The 16,959-nt window shown below is 42.0% G+C and overlaps 1 protein-coding gene across 1 annotated transcript in view; it reads left to right on the top strand.

Annotated features, from left to right (window-relative positions):
- Nucleotides 1-10,883, top strand: part of SAMD12 (sterile alpha motif domain containing 12) — a 372,276-nt gene extending 361,393 nt beyond the window's left edge. Inside the window, exon 5 of the mRNA XM_008689282.2 lies at nt 2,811-10,883. Coding sequence (XP_008687504.1) covers nt 2,811-2,833 — 23 coding nt within the window. The 3' untranslated portion in view covers nt 2,834-10,883. The remainder of the gene's footprint in view (nt 1-2,810) is intronic.
- Nucleotides 10,884-16,959: the final 6,076 nt, after the last annotated feature.

Raw genomic sequence — 16,959 nt, 5'->3', positions numbered from 1 at the left:
TTTCCATCCACATCTTTGCAAATGGCAAGATTTCATTCTTTTTGATGGCTGACTAATATTCCAGTGTGTGTGTGTGTGTGTGTGTGTGTGTGTGTGTGTGTACATATACATATGTGTATATATACACACCACAGCTTCTTTAACCATTCATCTGTCAATGGACATCTTGGGCTCTTTCCATAATTTGGCTATTGTGGACATTGCTACTATAAACATTGGGATGCAGGTGCCCTTTTGAATCACTATGTTCGTATCCTTTGGGTAAATACCCAGTAGTGCAGTTGCTGGGTCATAGGGTAGCTCTATTTTTTAGGAACCTCCATTCTGTTTTCCAGAGTGGCTGTACCAGTTTGCAGTCCCACCAACAGTGTAAGAGGGTTCCCCTTTCTCCACGTCCTCGCCAACATCTGGTGTTTCCTGAGTTGTTAATTTTAGCCATTCTGCCTGTATGAGTTAGTATCTCACTGTGGTTTTTATTTGTATTTCCCTAATGCCAAGTGATGTTGAGCATTTTTTCATATGTCTGTTGGCCATTTGTATGTCTTCTTTGGAGAAATGTCTGTTCATGTCTTCTGCCTATTTTTTGACTGGATTATTTGTTCTTTGGGTGTTGAGTTTGATAAATTCTTTATGGATCTTGAATACTAGCCCTTTTTCTGATAAGACATTTACAAATATCTTCTCCCATTCTGTAGGTTGTCTTTTAGTTTTGTCGACTGTTTCCTTTGCTGTGCAAAAGCTTTTTATCTTGATGAAGTCCCAATAGTTCATTTTTGCTTTTGTTTCCCTTGCTTTTGAAAACGTGTCTAGCAAGAAGTTGCTGCAGCCGAGGTCAGAGAGCTTGCTAACTGTGTTCTCCTCTATGATGATTTTGATGGTTTCTTGTCTCACATTTAGGTCTTTCATCCATTTTGAGTTTATTTTTGCCTGTCACTGTCCAATTTTCCCAACACCATTTGTTGTAGAGACTGTCTTTTTTCCATTGGATATTCTTTCCTGCTTTGTTGAAAATTAGTTGACCATAGAGTGTGGGTCCACTTCTGGGTTCTCTACTCCAGGACTGATTTTAGCAAAAGTCCCAAAAGAATGCTGTACTGTATCTGGTTCCCGGAAACCCCTATGGTTCTTCTAGGCTGCACTGTTCCCTTGCAGGTTGACCTGGATAGAAGATTTATATTCACTTTGGTTTCTATTCCCCCTTCAGTATTACTGGAGTGTTATCTCTTAATGGAACCGCAAAGTAGTTATTTTTGAGGTAGAATTAGTACTAGTATGGATGCTTCGGTTAGTCAGTACTCATTGGTCACATCTGCATTCTTATGAACCTGATTTTTGTGGTGTTGCAGAATATTTAAGGCAACGATAATAAAAATCCTAGCATCTTCATCATTTCACTTAGAGTACTTTTCTATGCATATGTGTAAGTTTTACATTGTAGTGTATCATAACTATTTACCACGTAGCTACACGTAGCTACATAATCATCATAATAATTACTTTGATAGCCACACAGGCATCCATCTTGTTAATGCGCCATCATTTACTTAACCTACATGTTCAACAATAGGAGACTCATTTTCCGATTTTTCCACTATTACAAATAACCTCTAGGTTATATATTTGTGCATATATTTTCTCTCATTTTTTTAGATTATTTCCTTAGGATACACTCCTTGAATGGGAACAGTGAGTCAAGGAATGTGAATTTTTAATAGTTTTTAAATAAATTGACATTATTTTTCCAGTATACAATGCCATCAGCAATATATTAGTATTCTACTTTCATTACAACCTTATCAGTAGTAATATTATTTTATATTTAGTATGCTTAAATAGCACCTTACCTTTGTTTTTGCATTTTCTCAAAAATAGCAAGTTTTAATCAAACAGTCACTTATAAATTTTGCATTCTCTCATATTTTGAAAAGCTAGGTAGGGTTTTTTTCCTTTTTTAACATCAAGAACTCTTGGCTGTCTTTCTCTCCCATTGCCTGATAATTTTGTGTATTAAATAAAGCTAATGTTGATATTTTTCTAACAAAACATTCAGTGGCACTCCCATATTAACTAATAAATGAGGACCTATATATAAGGAACTGTAGGGAGGACTCAGATAAAATAACAGGAAAATTAAAAAACTAAAGAGTTACAAAACCCAGGAAGACATATCTGCACCAGCAGATTCCCAAAGTCAAAAGTAAGGTTGCAGTGCAGGTGGTTCAATCTCTGGTCAGACTTTGATGACTTTCTCTGCCCCTGACCTGCTGCTCACACGTTCTCAGTTTTCAATGAGCAAACTCAGGAGCTCCAGCCATACTGCTTCCAACATTTCCTTCTAAGTTTTGTCCCAGGAAAGCTGCCTGATAAAGGAAACCACCATTATCATCCACCCACCCACCCCCAACACACACACACATACACACACAGCAAAAGCCTTCACACCACTCCCAGTCTGATCCTGTTTCAGATCAGGTAAATACATGAAACTTCATAATGTATGAAATGGTTTCCCAAATCACAGACCAGTGAGGGATGAATGCTAGTTCCAGAGATCTGATTTTGCCCCACTGGAATTCCAGGTAACTGCACAGTCCCCGAGATGGATGTCTTCCATGCTCTGCCAAATGGTAGAAGGACATTCCAAGAATACAAACCACCATAAATTTGTCCTGGAGTTGAGTAACTACTATCTCGGTTAGAGATTTCTCTTTGACCTGAGGATGTTAGAGTTGAGTAGGGTAATTGCTACATACCAGTATCTGGGAACATAAAGAAATGACTCACTGTGCTTTTCCCTTTTCCTCCTACAGCCTCAACCGAGGGTTCTCCATAAACGTGGTTAGCCTTCCAAGCTGCTGTCCTGCCAGTTGATATGAACGTGGCCTGTTCCTCACAGAAAGATTAACTCATGGCAATGCCAGAAGATCTCCATGGAGCATTGACAGATTAACCAGATTAACTGAAAAAACACCCATTCAGTCAAGATCATGGGCTTTGGAAAATCTTAGTTTGCTGTGGATTTTAAAATGAGGTGCATAATATACAGTGCCAAGTTGTTCCAAGTGGTCGTTGGCAGACCATTAGCTGGAAAATTGCTTCCAGTTTTCATCACTGTGCATAACTCAAGCTCCCTTAGGGGAGCTGTCTGTGCCCTTCACTAGAAGTCCTATTTTAGCATGGCAACTACTGGATTATTTTATTATGTGTGCAGATGGCATGATGTGTAAGAAAAAAAAAAACCACAGCAGTTCTGCAGTCTCAGTGGAAGTGTTCACAATATTCTGCCCTGGTAGGAATGTAAACATGCCTTGATTGTGTTAGTTATGATGTCCAAAGGTATTCTGTCCAGCTCTTAAGCACTTTACATGAGAACACGACACCAAAACCAATCAGCACGTTAAGTACACGTGGGAAAACAAGTATTCTCTCTCTTTTTTTTTTCTTTTATAAATCTTGTCCTCTTTCTGGCTCAGACTGTCCAAGACAAACTCCACTCCCGGCATATCCCCAGTCATCTGTGGTAGATTGATGTAAACATGGCCCCAGTACTGTTAGACTTAACCAACTGGATCTCTTGCAGTGCCAAAGGGGAGGAGGGGTGAGCTGGTGGTGGGAATGTCTTAGCTCTTGGTTCCTGGTACTGGGGCACAACTTAGCACATCCACACACAGACAAACACAGGAGGCTTCTAGGTGGCCAGTGCATATATTCTCTCCTTCTATAGAAGAGTGTTTTCAAAGAGCAAAAGGGGGGTGGCTTTTTAATCAAAGACTATGGTGGGCTGAGGGTAAGAGCAGCAGAATGCAGGTTTCCTGTGTGGTCTGACTTTACAATTTTAGAAAACTTTCTAGGTCAAGTTGAAATCACAGCTCTCTGAAGAGGAGAAAGAGCAAGGGTCCCCCTGCATGCCTGAAGAAGGAAAAGGGCCCAACCCACACTAGGTTCCTACCTCAGTAGAGAACCTACTAGTCCCCTTTAATCCTTTCTGGGATTATATCCACAATTTTTTTTTTTTTTTTTTTTTACTATGTCTTAAAACAAAGCACAGTCCTGAGAAACTGGTCAACCCAGTTATTGCTTGTCTTTGGGCATTAGAGAGATGTCCATATTGACTGACCCTACGTAATGCTTTAGCTTTTTCTCCCCCCTGGACATATGAACTTGGCTGAATCAAAAATTCAGCAAATATGTTCTGTGTACCCACAATCCCAATGTGGGATTGACAGGTATCAGAGGCTCTTCTTTACGTATGCATAGCAATCCTGGGACCCTGCCAGCACAAGGAAGTTTGACATTTTAGATGGGGTCTCCATACACGCACTCATGGTCTGCTCTCCCCTGGCCGAGCAGGGGAGGGGGTCTCAGGAAATGCACAGCACATCGGAAAATGCCCTCACCTGAGATTTGGAAAGCTGACAGGGGAAGGGAAAGAGATCCAAATGCGATGCGGGTGAGTCACCTCGTGACTCACCACAAACCTGTCAGGCTGTGTTGCCAAAGAAGGGGGCTTCCAAGAGGGAGCTCAGGAGTTCAGTCACCACCAAGATCTGGCCTTTGGACAGGTCAGCACCAGGACCATCAGGCTCTCACAGACCATAATTCTTTACAAATCCAGAATTAGGCAGCCAGACCCTGGCCACCAGTGCCCCTGGAGATAACACTCCAGTCTCTCCTGCCCACCTCCTGAGTTTCAATCCCGACAGCGAGGCTTCCTTCCTCTTTCATTCTTTATTTTTATTTAGCAAGGATTTGTTGCACCTACTATGTGCCAAGCATTGTGTTGGGGTAACAGCAGAGTACAAGGCCAACTCTCCATGCCCATCTGGAAAAATATTGCCTCCCCTCAAACACTCCCCCCATCCCAGCTTTTTCACAATGAAAACAGAATTCAGACAGCATTCACCCCCAGCCAGAGTAACCTCGCAAAATGCACATGGCAGCAGGCAGTTCCCTTGCCTGAGGAAGGAGACAGTGGTGGAAGATGTAGTAGCATCAGGCCACATATTTGCATCCTTGTGTACAGCCAACCCTTCCTGGGCCCAGACTTAGCTGGTAAGAGCCTCCCGAAACAGCTTTCAGTTGCTTTCCTGGATATTCACCCTGGTCATCTCGTCGCCCTCTTTTACGCAGGCACAACCGCTGGTCATTATGCTAGATTCTCTGAAGCTCCAGTTCTCAGCGAAGTCCTGGGGACCCAGAATAGGGCCTCTGGAGTCCGAAAGAACTAGTGTCAGGTGCTGAGATACTGTAGGTGGGAATTAATTGGTTTGTGAATTCAGGGTCATTCTGAGACTATGGCTAACAACCTTGGAAGACTGGACATGCCTTATGGTACGGATGGTCATGAGATGATGGTGGTTTGTCCTTCCTTCCTTTGGCTTTTGCAAAATATGTTCTGAACAATTAAATAAGTAGAGTTTCCTAGCATTTTTTTTTAAGTCAAAAGTGTGCTGACAGATTATTAAAAGGTGATGGGTAAGGGTGGAGATGGGAAAAGGCAAACTTGAAGACCATGAAAGAGCCCCGTTGAAGATGGCATCTCCATAAATGCCTTAATTCCTGGCACACCAGGTATTTGTGTATGAGCTGCGACTGTTTTCCAAACTGTCCACCTTGTTTTGAAATCATTTGGGGGTATGGTTTTGGAAACATGGTGGCATAAAAATCTGAGCAGTCACTTCCTAACCCAGCAAAATGGAGAAATGACTTCCTTCGCAGCCTCTGGGTTCTTCGTTCCTGTTGATCCACAATTTCCCCATCATGACTGCCTGCTGTGCTGTACCTTCTTCCCAGGATGTATGGAGGAAATTTTACCTCCCAGAAGTTCAGGAATGGCCGTGGGGAGTTTTGTTTAAGGAGGCAGCAGGAGACCAGGAGGTAAGGGATAAATATTTTGATGTCTAAGGGCTAGAAACTGTTGATGCTTAACTTTTCCTTTTACTTAAACCTCTGCTACACCTTTTATTGAAAGGCTGACACCCACACTTGCGCAGGAAAGACACTCCTGGGAATGAACAGAAATGAATAATTATCAGACTCTCTGGGGTGCCAAGGGGATTAGCTTGTTCCAGCTTCAGAACTGAATTTAAAATGCAGAGCATCGGTGGTTCTGCTAGGGTGAAAAGCAAATCACTTCAGTAGTTTAAGACATACCTAGGGGATAGAGATCCTATAAACTTTCTTACGGGTAATGGCATCCCTTTAGACCCCTGCTCGGGCTCTATGAGCTGTGTAACTGCACATTTGACTTCTACCTCCAGAAGAGGGGAAGCAACCCCAAGTTCTCTCCAAAGTCACTTCTCAGTTGCTCAGAGGTTAACAGTCCTTATTCTGAGGGAATTCTGCCATTGTTTAACACTCAAGGAGAAAAGGAATATCAACCGTACTGAAGAATATAAACTAAGGATAGAATCCTCTAATGGATTTATCCCAGTGTTACTTGTGAAGGCTTTGTCTGCAAATGTCAAGTGATTGATTTTGGATAGGAACAATAAAAGTCTCTCAGAAGAAAAGTTTTCAAGACCCCCTTAGCACTTTAGCTTTACCCAAACCTCCTCTTCCCTGTGCCATTAGTAGCTTCATTCTTTGTGATGTTTTCCTCTACATTCTTTAGAGTAATTTTGTTACTTGACAACTAGACTTAAGATTGCGGTAGACTCTTTTTAAAAATCTAATCTTTGAAAATGACATAAATTCTTTTATGCCTTAAAGGCTGTTTTTATTCACCTCTCCCACAACCCCCTCCACCCCACTCTTTTGCTTTGTTGGGTTTTTTTTCCTTTTAATCTCTTCTTTTAACATAATTCCTTGGGTAGATTTTGAGTATTCTGTAAAGAACTCAAACAGAAAAACTTAGCCATCCCCTTTTTCCCCCATACTGACTAATAATTCCTTCTTCTGCTTGATCTTGGTGAAGGCTTGCTGCCCAAACAGCAGTGGGATGTGGATGCCCATCTCTAGGGAGTGACCGGTCAAAGCTGCTAGTCAAAACAGAACCCATGAGGTTATGAGGGAGGACAGAGCAGGAGATGCTCCCGCTCGGGGCGCAGTGGGGGCTCTGTCTCAAAGACAAGAAGGTCCTGCACCTTTGTTTCCTTAGATCTGCATCTCAGCCTGTAGCCAGAGAACTGTCTCGTGAATTCTGCTTTATCAATGTGCATGATTCCTGGCACCACTGCCCAGCTTCAAGTCAAACAGAACCCCATTTCCATTATTTTGCTCTGGTGACTTACTCTATGGGGAGTCAGGGACATTCTTTTGACAGCGAATCAGCTGTGGGAAGCTTGAGGAAAAGTTGGCCCTGTGCACACGGAGGTTCTGCCACACCTTGATAAAAAGAACAAAACAGATCCTTCCCTGGAGATTCTCGTGTGGGAAGGTGGCTAGGAGGACAGTATCAGTGCTGGTTTTCTTCTGGCCATCATCTTGGCCCTGCAGGGAAAATTCTGGGTGGGTGCGTGGGGTGCAGAACACCATTGCTAAGATCTAAAAATTTGAAGATGAAGTTCTCCCATAAGGGAAACGTAAAGGGGAAGTGCCCGTGAGTATGGGACCAGTTTTAGACTCCTGCCCAACAGCACAAAGACTGACAAATGACTTCCCCAGAACAGCAGAAAATGGGTGTAAAAGGCTTTGTAAAATTGGAGTTTTGAGCACCAGGGAGGGCAATTTTACGATCTCAAAGAGCCCCAAGCATTCTTACTTCAGAACCTCCCTTCTCCAATTACAGCAAGCACTAAAAGGCACCAACAACATACACCTAATAAAATTTCAAAGTAACCCTATGACTTGCACCGAATCGCAGTGGACTGGTTGACATAATGTTAAGTATTGTAGATGCATTCTTTGTGATTATACAATATTCTTTTCATATTTCGGAGCCAATGGTTCAGGGATTTCATTTCTTTAATGGCTTGTTTTGTTGTTGTTGTTCCAAACCTCCCACATTTCCAGGAGCCTTAGAAAGGCTCTTACACCCAGGCCTTTTTGCCTCCAGTGCAGAGTGATAGAAACAGCCCTAATGACGTGAATGCAACGTGAATCCAGTTGGAGATGCTAACACCCAAAACAGTGAAGACGCGGAAGACTCTGCTGGTTGCTTTCTGTGTTGCTTTGAACCTTTGAAATTTCAGTTGTTTGGATCAAAGGAAAATGAACAGGGCTGTTCTCCACGAGGCTTTGCCCCGTTAGCGCGCGCGCGCACACACACACACACAGCGATCAAGTGTATAATTCTAAGCTGGGTTGATATGCAAGAGCTCACAGGTCTGTTTTGTGTGATTGTATTTAAATACCATCCTCCCCAAACTCTATAAAAACGTATTCAAGAGCTTTACAATGTAAAAAAAAAAAAAAAATTAAAACGAGATTCTTTTTAGGTCATTATTTCTCCTGCGGTGGGGAAACTGATTTTTGTGACATAACTTTGAAGAAATACTTGCTTGCCATTAAATGCGAGCGTCTGGTGTTTGCTCTGTTCCACAAGCTGCTGGTGGCCTTCTCCCATTCCACAGAGGCAGTTGGCCTGGCCTCCCCCTAAAATAGCACAATGATCATGAAGACAACTTTCGAAACTCTGGGCAGCCTCCCTATTCATGCATAATTCAAGCATATGATTTGGATTGAGCCCTGCCGTGGTCTTTGAATGTGTGACCCCTAAATCAGTTCGAATTCTATGTGTATCTCTCTCTCCAGTGTTTATTACTGACCACCGTCAACTGCATTTAGTACGTTTGCATTGGGAGCTGCCCACTGACACTGTGGCAACTTTGAACGGTTCCCATACCTATTTCCCATACAGGAGAGGACCGAGAACGTTCTCCCACACACCAGCTGCAGAAGTTTGGAAGTGTGTGACCAGGTTCTTTTTCACATCAACAGGCCCCTGTTTATAGGAGGTAAACTTAAAGAGAATTGGGTCAGGTTGGGAGGTGGGGAGGTCCTGGGGGGGGGGGCACATAGTGATGTTTGAACACTGGAACCTTTGTCTTGTCCGTAATGCAACTCTTACCTCCAGTCACCAGAAAGAGAAGCATTAGCCTTGTCAGTGAGTGTTTGGTCCCTCGGGGGGTCATTGGGGTTCCACTTGCTTAAACTCACATGTAGGGAATTTGAAGGCTCTCTGGGGCTCAGAATGGTTTGTCCACCATGACCTTTCCTCCGCCAATAGAAAAATGCTATCCCTACAAGGCCATGTTTGAGGAGACTGTGGCTTGACTAGTCAAGTTCACATTGCATTGAGCTGAATCATGTTAGGCTCTGGACTTTGCACTGTAAGTCTCAGTCATGATTGGCACAGAAGCAACTAGTCTGCTGAAAAGCCAAGCCAGCACAAATGTTTTGAAACTAATTTCACTAAAATTGGTGCCATTAAACCATATTACTGTAGTTCCAATTAATCCAACTCTTTAATATCATTAGCCACTAAATTAAATAGCTGTACCCAAAACTTTAGAAAAGATCAATATTGTAACAAAATTACATATTAGCAGTAAAATGTACCTGAGAAAAGAAAATATTGATCTGTTGTGGTTTTTACTTGAGTTATTCTTAGGCCTTTGTGGATCTGGCACTGCTCTGAGAAAGGGGAAGAAGGGGTTTTGAATTCAGGAATACTTGGATTCAATAGAAATTGCCCATCTCCCGGGCTTCTGCTCCTCTGTCCCACCTCAGCAGACCGGGTGGTTTGCAGGCTAAAATGAGCTAAGGGGAGGTGTCCCGAACCACTAATCTAAAGCACAATGACCTGGGCTTTCACTGCGAGCCCTTTCTCTTTTTGTTTTCTCCTCGTACCTGGTATTCCTGAGAGTCCATCCTGGGATTAGAAAAGAAAAGAAAGAATGATAAGAAAGTAACAATCAGCATCTTGTATATACACACACAAGCTTTTTCTAATACAGGGGACTAGTCTGAGGGCCCATGGCCTAAGCGCCCATGTATCTCCACTTCTCTGCCTCCAAAAGGCTTACCTTTGACCTAGCCAGGGGAGAGAGCCTCAGGTTTGGCTTAGTGCAGGGGAAAATCACCAATCTCAGGGAAGACCAGTGAAAGTGTGAGTTGACAAACTGAAGGTCACGGGAAGCAGCCACAACAAACTTCGTTGACGAGCTCCTGTATTTTAGTATTTGTCCTAGGCAAGAAAGAGGGGGAAAAAATCACACGATGTGAACTGAATGGAAGACCAGGGCTCTGTTACCCTGATTCCGGTTCACAGTTTTACAAACACTAACAAACGTGGCTATAAAAGCACATTTCATAATACAAAAGCCCACATAGAGGGTAGAAGTTTTATAGCTTCCTTAACTGAGTAGTTAAACCAGCAGTCTGAATTCTCTTAGTCCCCTAAGAGTGGTTAATTAAATAAGTATTTTCCTTATCCATTGCCCACATCTGTGGTTTTTTTTTTTCTCTATGCACCCTAGAATAACTCCCAGGACTAGGCTTAGGAGGATTCAAGTAAGTTACGTGGTAAAATTAGAGTGCCTTTTCTGTTGGATGTTCTCTTCGGTTCCCTGGGTTCCCAGGGCATACAATGTTTAGAAACTTTTTTCTCTAAACATAAGAATTATTGTGGACCACAATCTTGAACCAACGATTTCCATATCTTAAGCAGCTATCAACTTGCCAATTCCCTCCGGGTCTCCTTTATATTTTCTTATAATGTTTCTTTCTGTTTTGGGTTGTCGTCAAAAAGAGTTGGGGGCATGCTTCTTTTTAAATTGATAGAAATGAAACTGTACAGAATTTTGCCCCCTTGTATGTGTGAGCATGATCTCTTTCGGGCTTGAAAATCTGCTTTATCATTTTGTATATTTGACTATTTTGTATTCAGCATTACTTGATTCCTTATGTGCATGGCAATGTATTAAAATGTGGGATTTCTATTACCGTGTAAAAGTGTTTTGATTCTGATTTTCAACATATATCCTTAGAAAAAAATTACATTAAACTTTTTATTTCTGTTTTCTTCAGCTCATCAGCTTTGCAGAAGGAAAAGAAAAGTTAACAGCATTTCACTTTCCCTGTGTTAGCTAATGATGCAATTCATGGTGGAAAATTGTCCTCAATTATGCTGTGTTTCCTGGAGAAATAATATATGTGAAATGAATTGGTGGCCTCCCTCCAGCTCCCAGCACACAGAATTCCCCCAGCAACAAATCCCACGAGCGTGATTGCTGTTACTGTTGAAGGCTTTAGTGTTGAGCACAGCCAGGCAAGAGACACAATCCTCTTCATCTCCAGATATGGTAACACCCTGGAAAGAGATGGGACAACAGATCTTGGCCCACCAATTTGCTCTCACCCCAGAGAGTCTTAAGTGCTCATAATGGCATGATTGATGGCGCTCCCCAGCACCTCCGGTGCGCTCTGTCTCAGGGAGTGACCAACTAGAAGCTCTCTGTATTTTATCAGTAGAGATACTGACCTTCAAATAACACCTGCCCAAGAGATCTGGGGTCCAAGACAGATGTGGCACACCAGTTCTCCACTTCAACTCACATCTGGATACACTCCAGTCTCGATAGCATATTGAAAGGAGGCCAAACATTTTTTCTCAAATTAAAAAAATTCACTAAATAATACAATGTACCAAATAAAAACAACAGACTGTTTTACCTGCTCTAAACTACCATTTTCACCCTTCCTTTTCTCAAGGAGACATCTTAATGAGTACTTATAGCCACTGCGACTTTACTGAATATGATGAATTGCTTCAACTTGTACTATGGAAACACTTCTTTCTTCTAAATTGCATGAAATAGAAAGGAAATACCCATTGCCTCTTTTTATTACATGTTTACTGTGAATTTAGTTTGGGGGGTTTTCATCCCCCCACCCCACCCCAGAAAAGTTTTCCAAAAGCAAACCTGTGATAACCTTTTAGGTTGGCTTAGTGACTCAATGTGTCAACCCTCTAATCTCCCAACCCTCTAATTCTAAAAGCACTATCTTCTACCATTCTTAATTCACACAGATGAAGAATATGGAAAATGGGGCAACCTTTTGCCATTAAACATCTTGAGAAGATGGAGAACTAGAGCCTCCAAACCGAATGTTCTCTTGGTCTTGACCTCTCTTGGCTCACCATTCCCTCTCTTCTATTTGTCTCTCTTCCCACTGCCGTCCTTTTTCTCTGCCTGTAACTTCCTGCCCTCTTTCCTTGTGCTTGCCTTGAGTCTTTCTTCTGCTTTACCTTCCTCTTATCTCCTTCTCGTTCCCTTTTTCGATCCCATCGCCACCTCTCTCCTCCAGCCCATTTTACCCTTCTTCTTTTTCTCCCTGTAAGTAGGGCATCCCTCTACTTGATATTTGTATCCCCATCTCTCGGTACGTACTACTTGCTCCACAAAGGTTAGGTTTCGGTGAATTAAACTTGGTGTCGTGTTCTTTCGAGCTTATTTCCCTCCTTCCTACTGAGCCCAGCAAGCCGTGCTAACACTCCAAAAAACAACTTAACTCCGCGTAATAAAGACTAAAGCCAGGTGGCTTTTCTGAGGTGGGAGAAAGCTTTAGGTAGCAGATCACCTAGGCAGCTTTCAGTAGCCCAAGCTGGCGTAGGCAGACTCCCCTAGATACCATTTTGCCAGTACAAAGAAAAGTTCTCCTGCCACCTCAGTGTTCTGGGAACTCATGACTTGCCTGGGCAAACATGGTGGCCATATGTGGATCAAGTACACTGATGTCATGAGAAGCTCAGTTGAAGCCCTCCAAATTATTTATTGCCCCGATTATTCAGAATGTTATAAAATCCCTCCATGAGACCTAGTACATGTGTGCTGCAGAGCCAGATGCTCTGTGTCAGAGAAAGTTGTCCCCGGCTGAGGTGGTTTCTTATGCTGACTACGCAATCACAAGGATTATTAGCACTTTCCCCTTCACATAGATCTATTTTTATGGCATGTAGATATATGTACACTGAAAAATAGCCTTCCATTACCTTGCCCGATTTTGTACATATATTGAAAAATCAACTAAAACTAAGCTTTAAGAAAGGCAAGCACATTGTCCGTCCTTGTGTGGCACCGGGGAGATGTAAGGTGGGAGTGGGTGACGAAAACTGCGTACGCTGCTTCACAAACGAACACGCCCCATACTCTCATGAGATGTGGAAAACTTGCTGGGCTCCTATTTTTCTCTTGCATCTCTGTCCTTTGAGAGTGGAATCTGAATATTCTTAGGCCCCCCACTGCCCAGTTTCTGCTGGGAATTCCAAGAGGGGAATACAAATATGTCTGAAAGCATTTCCAGATTTTACTTGGTCCCTCGTGAAACTTGCAAAGTGAAATGTGTGGGTGTTGGTATAGGTATGTTACACAGAAAAGCTTTTAGAAGTCCTTCTCCCCATCTATGCAGCCCTCATCATCCATCCAAAGGCAGTGCTTCCCTTCCTTACCCCAAATCTTTCTCTCATTGCCACTCTCAACTCCCAACCAAGAACTCTCCCAGCCACCAGCCGTTTCTGGTTCTCACCTCCTTCCACACCCTCTTTCCTTCTATTTCCATACTTCTCTTCTAAATAGCAGGACTTTTCCATGTGATTTCCCCATTTTTGCCTCTCCAGCTCTGCTCTTCTCTACCTACTACCCTGATTCCACCTCACAAAAGCTAGTAAGCATTGGATTTTTTTTTTTTAAGTAAGCAGGGGAGGGAAAAATGTGATAATACAGTATTTTTTCTTCATAATTTTCTTTATCAGTTTTTAAAAATAAGTCTTGCCCCAGAACTGTAGACTAGATCAGAAAACGAAGGATAACAGAAGGTTCATGCAGTTGCCATTGATGGCTCAATTTCTACCTCCCGAAAGTAAGTCTATGATCCTTAAAGTCTTTTTTTTGTTTATTCCTTTAACAAATGTAGATGGATCCTGTGCTATTTGTCCTATGTGCCAGGAACTGTGCATGGTGCTGGGCTAAGTGTTGGTGACTCAGAGATAAGTGATATTTTTTCCTGCCCTTAAAGATTGTACATCCTAAGAGAAATAAGGAACTCAACATATAATTTCTTCTTCAAGAATCCCTTATTAAAATGCGAATATCTCTGGAAGGATAACTTAAGCTCCACTCATTCTCAGATGCTGGGATTGGGGAGAGATGGAAAGTTCCCCAGTCAAGTAAGCTCCGAAAACATGATTTATGTACTTCATTCCTAAAGACATATGATACACATTAGCATATTAAAGGCTCTGAGAAGTCTTGCAGGAAATAATCATATACCTTTGTTCAATGCAGTATCTTCCAAATTCATTCAAGCAACAACATTTTCCCTCAGAGAATACTAACAACCCATAGAATAAGCACTTTTGGAAATGCTGATCTGTGCCAATCATTAGCTTGACGGCAATATGCTATTTCAACCAGGTGAGCGTGAAGGCCCTCAAAAGCTAAATGGTGCAAGAGATGGGGTCCCAAGAGAGTGGTGAAAGGGCCAGAAAGTGGCCTAAAAACGAACTTGCTAATGTGTATTAATAAAAATAATTATAGGGGATGCCTGGTGGCTCAGGTTAATTATCCAACTCTTGATCTCAGCTCAGGTCCTGATCTCAGGGTTGTGAGTTCAAGCCTCACGTTAGCCTCCACGCTGGATGTGGAGCCTACTTAAAAATAATAATTATTATTATAGAACAACCTGTGAGCCTCTCATATCCTAGCCTGCCATCGTCCATGGACGGGAGAGCGGAAAACAGTAGTGTGACTTGGACCAAGGCCCGCATACCTCTTGATTTTAATATTCTGTTTTGGAATACTAGGGTTTCGGAATAGGTGGACTCCAATGTCACTTCTACACCACAAAATTTTAAGCCTAACTATAACTCTGCCCTACCTTATCTCCAATTTTCTTTTAAAGAGAAGTAAGTATACATTTAAAAATCTAGACACTCCAGTCCACTCTTGCTTACTTTCCTTCTCAAGATTGAGAAAGACTTCTTTTTTGCAGCTGGGAGGGGGGGCTCCCGGCTGGTTCAGTGAGTGGAATTTATGACTCCTGATCTCAGGGTTGTGAGTTTGAGCCCCACGTTGGGTGTAGGGATTACTTAAAAATAAAATTAAAAGAAAAACTATTTTTAAAAAAGACTTTTTATTTTATATAGTTTTGTCTCACAAGCATTATACAAGATTTTCAAAGGAAACAAGCTTGGAACACAATTTGAGCGACTGGGCAAGCACACAGACCCACAGTTGGCAACTTCACCAGCACGAAAAAGGTATTGATTTTGATTGGTTAAGCAAAAAATCTTTTAAAATTATTCTTGGACACAATGGAACTAGGGGGGAAAAAGTCTTTCAAAGAACTTGAAAACAGAATAAATGGTATCAAATTTGGCACCTTTTGTTATTCTTCCTCTTATGACACTCCATTCAGAAATTGAATTAGGGGAGTGAGAGACTGAATTCAGAACTCTGTTTTAAAGATGGATTCAGAAAGACTCCCGCTAACTCTCAAGGGAGATTTCTGAACGCTTCCGTGTATGTGCCGACGTGTGCGTGCGGGCGCGTACACGTGCATACGCGTGCACGTGCGCACGTGCACGTGTGCGTGTCCACGTAGTCCGTGATGTAGACAGGCAGTGGGAAGGAGGCGGGAAGGAGGCGGGAAGGAGGCGGGAAGGAGGCGGGAAGGAGGCGGGAAGGAGGCGGGAAGGAGGAAGAGGTCAGGAGAGTTTCCAACGAAGGCCTGATTCTACTTAGGTCAGATTGACTTCCTCTCTAATCCTGGACAAGTCAGGTAAATTCCTGCCTTTATTTTTCCTTCACATTTGTCTCTGTTACATTCCAAAAATCATTCGATTAATCTTTTAAGTTTTTAAATATATTTTATTTTGAAAAACAAAAATTGTTATCATGAGAATAGGTCCTGACGAGTAAGTGATAATTGCGTCTGAAATACAGTTTAATTGACAATAACAAAAAAAATAGCTGCATTGACTGAGTGCTCACTATAGGTCAGGCATTCTTTGGTTTACCTAATTTAATCCTTACTACATTCTGTTAGGTATTATTATTATGACCTTTTAATTTAACAGTGAAGAAATTAAAGTTTAAAGGGATTAAATTCTCAGACCTGACCCTAGAGCTAACTTAGCTATTTCTGACTGGGAAGCACAGAGTCCCAACTGTTAGACATACACCCATGTATTGAGCATGTAGTATACACAAGGCACTATGGTAGGCAGTCCCTTGCGCCAGTGGTCCTTGACCTCTTCAAGATCACAAGTGTTTTCGAAAATCTGCTGAGAACTATGGAGGCTGTCATCAAAAAATGTACCCAACACACAAATCTGTACGTTCATTTTCAGTAGGTTCAAGGATCTTCTGGACCCCATCCCATTGTAAGAACTGCCTTCCTTGAAGAATGTTGTTCAGAAGGGGAGACACGTAAGTAAATAGACATTAGATGCGTGGCCCTCATTTTGCATTTTCAAGCTTCTGAATGCTTCCACGTGTGTCCAGAAGACCAGCTAGCTCCCTTCTGGATGTACATAGGAAAGGTACTGCTATTGCCCAGTTTCTGTCCCAATGTGTGAAGTTGAAAATGTAATAAGCACGTCTGTTAACAAAAATATTTTTCATTATTGCTCTTGGTAAAAAAGGAAGCAAATAGACCCACTCTTTCAAATGCTGATTCCAACATCTGTCCTCCAAAATCAGTATTAATGTATTCTCTTCAAATTAGGATTTTTTTATTTTCTGTGGATAACAAGAATATTAGCTATGCCTTTTTCATGCCATTTCTGTTAAAATTTTAAACACCTTTTCGTTCAGTGTGTTGTTCAATTCAGCTGAGGTTGGGGGGTAAGATGTCTATTAGTAGGAAACCAAGTACACATCCTGTGTCCTCATATGGTATCATTTCAAGCTTGTCAATTCTTTTTTTTATGTTTATATGAATGCTTTTACTAATTCATGACCCATTTGCTTCCACAAAGTAGTTGAAGCAATTCACAAGAAAATATACCATAAA

This window comes from Ursus maritimus, unplaced genomic scaffold (genome assembly GCF_017311325.1).
Source record: "Ursus maritimus isolate PB19 unplaced genomic scaffold, ASM1731132v1 scaffold_9, whole genome shotgun sequence".
NCBI classification, from domain to species: domain Eukaryota; kingdom Metazoa; phylum Chordata; class Mammalia; order Carnivora; family Ursidae; genus Ursus; species Ursus maritimus.
Note: the sequence above shows the minus strand (reverse complement) of the source record. Positions and strands in the feature narration are given on the sequence as shown.